The 8,256-nt window shown below is 33.1% G+C and overlaps 1 protein-coding gene across 1 annotated transcript; it reads right to left on the bottom strand.

Annotated features, from left to right (window-relative positions):
- Positions 1–3,357: 3,357 nt before the first annotated feature.
- Positions 3,358–7,684, bottom strand: LOC134705569 (coactosin-like protein). Its single transcript, XM_063564285.1, has 4 exons — positions 7,497–7,684; positions 4,809–4,894; positions 4,064–4,230; positions 3,358–3,461 (listed from the first exon to the last, which is right to left on the bottom strand). Exons 1-4 carry the CDS (start codon positions 7,595–7,597, stop codon positions 3,372–3,374), a joined length of 444 nt encoding a protein of 147 aa, XP_063420355.1. The 5' UTR covers positions 7,598–7,684; the 3' UTR covers positions 3,358–3,371.
- Between the last annotated feature and the right edge of the window lie 572 nt (positions 7,685–8,256).

The following is an 8,256-nucleotide window of genomic DNA, read 5'->3' as shown; positions in this document are numbered from 1 at the left end:
TAATTGGTTCATGCATTTTCTTATGTAGAAAATGTTGGATTAAACCTCTCACTAGTATTACCGTCGAATCGAAATTCATTTACATTAACAATGATGGGTGGACAAAACAAATGTACATCATAGATAAAAATGTCAAAACGATACAACAGTCTACAATGAGTTATAATCTTAATCACTAGTTAAACAAGCAAATATGTCAACAATGATAAAGAAAAAGGCACATGGACAAAGCACATTTGGAAAAACGAGACAAGAATACAAAAAATTATCATGGCACAGTTACACAACGACGGACTGTATAAATACCGAGCTACGTCAATTTGATATTGCCAAAAATAGACTAAACAGTAAAAGTAACAATTTTACAAATACAAGAATACGTTGACAAGGAATTAATTTGATAAACAAAGTCAGTACCTATAATAGAGGGATGAAAGATACCAAAGGGACAGTCAAACTAATAAATCTAAATCAGACTGACAACGCCATGGATAAAATGAAAAAGACAAATAGGCAAACAATAGTACACATGACACAACATAGAAAACTAACAAATAAACAACACGAACCCCACCAAAAAACTAGGGGTGATATCAGGTGCTCCGGAAGGGTAAGCAGATCCTGCTCCACATGTGGCAACCGTCGTGTTGCTTATGTGATTACAAATCCGGTAAATAGTCGAATTCGGTAGGTCACATTCATGAAAGGGAAGGGAATTGTAGTTACGACGTAAGGAACATATCCGATATCATTTGTGAAACGGTTATTCCATAACGGTTAACCAACTCGTGATGGCGTCCGTAAAATTTACGAAGGGATGACTTCAACTTCACCATTTGGAACTTTTGGTTTAATAGCTTCCTTGTGAGCAGCAGCCCTCTATCAAGAAAATCATGATAGGAAATGCAAGCACGGGAATATCGTATCAATTGGGATATATATACCCCGTATGCAGGTGCTGCTGGAATTTTGCCACTTAGAAATGGAAAGTTCACAATTGGAAAGCTGAAATCATCTCTTTTGTCGTGAAGTTTTGTTTCAACCGACCCTCATTGTCAATTTCTAGGTGTAAGTCAATATATGAGGGCGATTTAAATGTATCTGTAGTATCCTTTATCTCTAGCTCAATCGGATAAATGCGTTCCACAAATTTTGAATTATTTAGTGAAAGAACATCATCTTTATAGCGGAAAGTAGAGTTAAATGATATTGCTAACTTCTTATCTTTCTTCCTAAGAAGTTCCTGCATGAAGTTAGCCTCGTAATAATAAAGAAACAAGTCGGCAATTAGAGGAGCACATTTTGTTCCCTTTGGAATGCCGACAGTCAGTTGAAAACACGTCCTCCGAACGTAACAAATATTTTGTCAATCACGAAATCAAGCATCTTGATAATATCAGTTTCAGAGAATTTTATTTTGAATCAAAGTGATCCTTTACAAAGTAGGATTTGTTTGTATATTATACCTTTTCTTCGCAGGTTACTTTTAAAGTACTATATACTTCCAAGACCATTGTGAAGTTGATACGGAATATTTATCAACAAGGTCTTGGTTTCTTCAGATGAACTTCCTTATAAATGGATACCATCCCAAGTTATCGGTATTAAACTTAAAATTTAATTTGGAATTTTATTATTATTGCTGTCATAACGTAAATATCTATATAAATGTCAAAATTTTCCCTCTTAAGACCATAGTTAAATGATAACTGAAAACATATATATTGGCATTAAAAATCCTACTTTTACAATGCCATTAACTTTTATCCAGATCATATATCAATTATATTGTCTAGGTGCTAAATATTATGATTTGCCTAAATATTGCCCCATGCCAACACTCATCTTAAAATACAAAGTTGGTATTCTTAGTTCTGACAATTGAAATAAGACACCTGTTATGGGGTATAAAATCTATATATGTTAATAATGCCAATTCATTAGAATCTTCCCTAACACGAATTCCTCTCGATATCAAATAATTTATAGATATGTGATCAGTAGAAATCCGGTAATGTTAGTTGAGAGATTAAAAGCGAACTCCAAGGAAAACTCTAAATGAAAATTCCCTTAGAAAATGGGCAAAAAAAAAACTCAAACACAGCAAACGAATGGATAGCAACTGCCAAACTGTCATATTACTTAATTGGTACATGCATTTTCTGATGTAGAATCGAAATTCATTTACATAAACAATGATGGGTGGACAAAACAAATATACATAAAAGATAAAAATGTCAAAACGGGGTACAACAGTCTACATTGAGTTATAATCTTAATCACTAGTTAAAAAAGCATATATTTCAACAATGATAAACAAAAAGGCACATAGACAAAGCACATTTGCAGAAACGAGACAAGAATACAAAAATTAACCATAGCACAGTATCACAATGACGGACTGTATGAATAACGAGCTACGTCAATTGGATATTGCCAAAAATAGACTTAACAGTAAAAGTAACAATATTACAAATAAAAGAATACGTTGAAAAGGTATTAATTTGATAAACAAGGTCAATACCTATAATATAAACTTCAAGACTATTGTGAAGTTGATACGGAATATTTATCAATAAGGTCTTGGTTTCTTCCGATGAACATTTATTTAGAAAACAAACCGAGCGCTCTTTGACATACCCTTGGTTTATCAACTTTCTGTGTGAGTTGGGAAATGTATAACCCCTATGCAGGTCAAGTTTGTACATTGCTACTAAAGTGGGAAATTTGATAGTTTAAAATTAAAATGGTTTCGTTAAAAACTTTAAGGAAATACTCTATCGAGGAAAAATGACAAAAGCAAGGCGAATATTCAAAGCGAAATAACCCAAAATGTTGACAATGTGTAATATACAACCTTAAACTCTTTTTTTTTAATGGAAATCTGATATAATTTATACGGAACCTTTTTCTGTTCTTTACCATGATGATATGTACAATACAGCTTTAAATTTGCGATATGGGGACGGAATCTCTATATTCATTTATAAATAACCTTGATATTTTTTTGTATCTGAAAAAAGTTTTTATTAATCATGGTAATTTTTGTCATAATTCTTAAAACAAAAATAACAAGACAACAAGCAACAATAACCTCTAAAATACAGTCTCCTTCCTTTTTCACAAGCACATACAAAATTTTGGGCGATCAAATATATAGTTCTGTTCAGATAAAGTGCAGTCCTATACTACACACACATTCACATTTAATGCTAAAAAGAAAGAATCTAGCATTTCCGATAAACGATAAACGCCGATTTAAACAAAGAACTTTAGGAATTTTAAATATAAAATCACATAGTACATTTTAAGAGTGCATTGCTACAAAATCACTCCCGATTTAATGTTGATTATGTTACTTCATCCTTCTGTTATTTTGTCTCTGCCTCTTCTACTTTTTGCAATATCAACTTTTCATCAATACCTGTCTCTTCGTACAGACACAATTCGCAGTCATAATCCTGAAAGAAAGAAAAGATTAAAAAGACTTTGTGAGTTATAACAAGCTTTCTAATTTTTCATATTAAAATGTATGGCAATCAAAGATAACGTTGAACATCACTACAAATGCATTCAACCAAACTATACCGATTACTGACTGTTCTCGGAATTTCTTAAGGTAATCTAGTTGGCAACGATGATAATGGTCTTATAAATAAAATAATTTCAAGACCATTTCTTGATTTTAAAAGAAAATGTCAAATAAAGAAGCTTAAGAATGTACTCATCTATTTGTAAACTGTTTGTCTAAGTAAAAACAAAGGAACATTATATATGAACTACTGTTATTATACAATTGTGGAGATCAGAGCAAGAACACATTGAATAAGTGAAGTTAGTAAAATCCTAGTAGTTAAGAATATTTACAGGCCGTACTGAACATTCCAAACTCAACCATTAAACAACCAATACATGTTGTCCAATATATAGAAGATATTTTAATGCAGCGAGCAATTTACTTTTTCTATGGGTCCTCCCAACACTTTATGTAATTTCAGATGAGATGTTTGAATCGCAACCTTCTTTCAAATTGTTATCAAAATTCAGTATAAAGTTTATTGACCTTAATAACGCTTTTGATACAATCCCTGTCTCCATGAACCCTTTGTCTCTTTTCGTTTGCAACGTCTTGACCAATCCATGATAACAACACAAATTTTGTTCGCTTAATTGTCTCTTGTCCCTTTTCCTCGAAATCTAAACGAATGAAAGCAAATAGCCTGACTTTATCTGAAATAAAGACAAATACAGTTGACCAAATAATGTTTTTAACTCATGCATACACGAATATAACATAGCATAACAACGAAGCATATCATACAAAACGTATAACTTAACAGAACATAATCATCACATGATGTTACAAAATGTAACATAAACATAATTGTTAAAACACAATCCCTTCTTTTTTCTGTTGACTCTGACCTACCGCATTAACCTTATCACTGTATTTATTCTTACATGACCAACACGACGGGTGCTACATGTGATACATGATCTTATAACCTTTCTGTCATACCTGAGGTCATCCTCTTTTTGTAGGTGGAGATCGGTTTGCTCCGTCTCAGTCTGTGTTTTGTACACTGTATTTTGTCTTTTCGTCGATTTTCAGCTGCCATGGCATTGTCAATATGTTTCCGAATTATGAATTTTGAATGTTCCTTTGGTATTTTTTGCCATTTTTCTACAAACAAATGTCCTAGTCCTGTTTGTAATCATTTTTTTTTTTATTTGAAAGAGCTATAGACGCTATTGCTACGTGTAATTACTGAGGAACAAAAGGATTACGACAAACACTCTGTATTTACCTGTAAACTTGGTAAAGAATTTCCCGCAATCAGAACCTGTCCAATGTAGTACTATTCTATTTTCAGCGCTGTACTTTAGAAGTAACCTGCGAAGAAAAGGTATACAATAATGAAGTAGACATGCATATATGCGGTAAAACAATGCAATGCTAATTATGAATGATTTCGCCGTAATTATCAAAGGCGTTAAATAAATATAAAAATAAGATGTGATTTAATTGCAAAGGTGATGTGATACCTCTCTGCCTGCGACAAAATAAGGTAGAAGCTAGCAATCATATGTTACCAAAAGGACTTCAGCAATGCGTCAGATCTACTGCATTTCATGCAAGGTCTGGAAATGACAAATAAAAAAAATTAGAAGAGAAAACATGCAGTCTAGTATATGTACAAAACAAAAAACGGAAAACAAATATGATATGCAGACACAAACGACAACACCTGACATGAAATAGGCATTCAGAGAATATGGCGGGGTTTGTAGGTGCCAACTCTCCCCTAATCTGGTTTAAAAAGTGGTGTACCAACACTACATAAGAACAAACTACACATAATAGTTGAAAACCGTTTAACTCATGAAATCTTTAAGAAGCATAATAACAACAACACAAGTACTAAAGACAGAAAGAACAAATCTGAGAGTGCCCGCAGTTGCTTCTGAAAGTGAGCCGAAGACGACATCATCTAATAAAAAAATATATACTAGCATAAGATTAGATGAATATCTATACTATTAAACGAGAAGACCTCATTTTGGGTGTCGCTTCTCTTCTTTCCACAATAAATAAATCATCATGCCTCTGTGTACTATGGGTACAGTGCATAATCGCATTTGTCATCCATTCATATGATTATTCAGATTGAGTTATTTTGGGTGAAAAACCAGAAAAAAGACGTCCGGATATGTTTCCGTCATTGGGCGAAATTTTAAGTCAGATTAGACTTCCGGTTTGCGATTTTCTGTATACTCTGAACATACATTAATACTGGGAATACAGTGTATTTTCTGTCTTATATCCGTCATTGGACGAAATTTAAGACAGATTAGACCTCCGGTTTGCGTTTTTCTTTTTACTTTGAAACAAATACATATACTACGAATAAAGTGTATTTTCTGTCTGATATCATTTTCAAGTTTACTTTCCACGGCAGTCACAGGGTTTATTTAATAGAGAGGGTCTGAATAATATATGAATGACCGCTGTGGATCAATTATTAAACTGAGAATTGACTGTAAAAGAAAATACACTTTCGGGACGTCTGGAACGGATCCACGGCAGTCACAGGGTTTATTTAATAGAGAGGGTCTGAATAATATATGAATGACCGCTGTGGATCAATTATTAAACTGAGAATTGACTGTAAAAAGAAAATACACTTTCGGGACGTCTGGCACGGATGTTTTCAAGATCGAAATTTCAGGATTGACCATTTCGGGATCCGGGATTTCTTTTTTCGAATTTCGGGATGTCGAGATATCTAATTTGTATAATAAATTCAGAACCTCGGGATTTCATGTTTTTAAGCCCGGGAGATTGGGATCAGGGCCCCTCCGCAGTGGCGGATCCAGAAATTTTCATACGCAGGGGCCCGTTGACTGCCTAAGAGGATCCCGCTCCGGTCATGCCTCAGTGATTCCCTATATAAGCAAACAATTATTTTCCAGAAAGGGGGGGGGGGGGCTACATCCGCCTCTGCCCCGAATCTCCCCCCCTTTAATGAATGTTCATAATATACAGATAAGCGCTAAAATTATTCATGTGTCATTAAAATTAATACAGAAGAAACCAAAAAAGGATTTCTTTGTGGAAAAAGGAGGAGCCGGGCTAGAAAAACAATTATCCTGTCCCAAATTTCCTATGACTTTTGATACCTTTTCTGAAATTCTTAAGTCACTAAATGTTTTACAAAAAAAAGAAGATGTGGTATGAATGCCAATGAGACAGCTCTCCACAAGAGACCAAAATGACACCGAAATTAACATTTAAAGGTCACCTTGCGGCCTTCAACTAAAAGCAAAAGCCGATACTGCATAGTCTGATATAAAAGGCTCCGAAATGACAATGTAAAACAATTCAAATGAGAAAACTAACAGCCTTATTTATGTACAAAAAATGAACGAAAAACAAATATCACTGAACCACTGAATTACAGGATCCTGACTGGAATGTTCATAATACATGTACACTAAATGTATGTTCATAATGAAATTAATAGAAAACAAAACATTTTCCTGTCCCCAAGAACCTATGACTTTTGATACTTTTCCTGAAATTCTCAAGTCATTAAATCTTTTTCAAAATTCTTTCTACAACACTTTTCATCCTTTCAAATACGCTCTAAATGCCCGCGATTTCGCGGGTGTGTTCTAGTTAAAGAATAAATTGTCGAGCATGACACATCAAACATTAAAGTGGCAATTCCCTTTGAATGTATCATTTTATTCTTCCAAATATACTTGGATAGTTTTATACTTGCAAATGTACGTGGTGGTTAAATTATTCAAATATATTTGGAAGTTTCATTATTCATGTTTATGTTCTGAACATAATATGATAGTTTTGTTCATGCAAACAAAAGTTGATAGTTTTTTTCTAGTTGTTGTAATGGATGTATTTGAACTAAAAACAATTTCTGAAAATGTCAACTAAGAACTCATAACGTAGAATGTTGTAAACTTAAACTTACCATTTCGTGTCTGTATGGTCATCCCTTACATCCTTATATGCAATAGTGACAGCTTCCTGATCGTCTAAAATGGCGATTTTTCTGAATCCTGTAAATTCCATTATACTGATTTTTCTTGATCATTTAGTAGTAATACGTGACGCGACCTTGGTAAAAAGAATTAGCAATGGCAGTTTATGTTGCTCACAACTCTCTCTTCCTTTAAGTGACTTATTTGATGCGAATGAAGTTTTACATTACAGAATTGATGGTAGGTTTTAATTACAAATGCAATACTTTACAAATGATTTTATTGCATGTCTTTCTCGAAGATAATTCTTTGCATTGTAAAGTTATAAATCTTTTATTTAATCAAGGTAGAAGAAAGTAATTACTTCTGATAATTATCTTAAAAACTAAAAGTTCAATCAATGCGCTTAATGTGAAAATGTGTAAAATTAATTCCTTTTGTGTTAGTAAAAAAGCAATGAACATGAATATTATATATGGAAGTTTTTTGCATTTACATTGGTTGCGAATAAATTAGAGCCGCCAAATTGTTTTTAATAAAAAGCTGTTATAATTATTATCGATATTAAAAGAATAATTGCACAATCGATCAGACTTTATACTTGTTTACTAGCACAGCGACTAATTCTGATTCTTATATTTTGTGAAAAGGGTGTGGAACTGTCATTTATTTACTGTTTAATTATGAAGAATAAGAAAGAGACAAAATCAAGGTAAATAAAACAATATGAGGAAATTACACGAACTTCAA

The sequence above is a fragment of the Mytilus trossulus genome, chromosome 2 (assembly GCF_036588685.1).
Source record: "Mytilus trossulus isolate FHL-02 chromosome 2, PNRI_Mtr1.1.1.hap1, whole genome shotgun sequence".
NCBI classification, from domain to species: domain Eukaryota; kingdom Metazoa; phylum Mollusca; class Bivalvia; order Mytilida; family Mytilidae; genus Mytilus; species Mytilus trossulus.
The sequence above is the reverse complement of the archived record's forward strand: the minus strand, read 5'-3'. Positions and strand labels throughout refer to the sequence as shown.

Excerpts from the sequence above, each read along its gene's own strand:
- LOC134705569 (XM_063564285.1), bottom strand. The coding sequence starts at position 7,597 with ATGGAATTTACAGGATTCAGAAAAATCGCCATTTTAGACGATCAGGAA. Across the intron at positions 4,895-7,496 it reads GACCATACAGACACGAAATG|GTTACTTCTAAAGTACAGCG; the intron begins GTAAGTTTAAGT and ends TTTTCTTCGCAG. Across the intron at positions 4,231-4,808 it reads ATTCTTTACCAAGTTTACAG|ATAAAGTCAGGCTATTTGCT; the intron begins GTAAATACAGAG and ends TCTTTATTTCAG.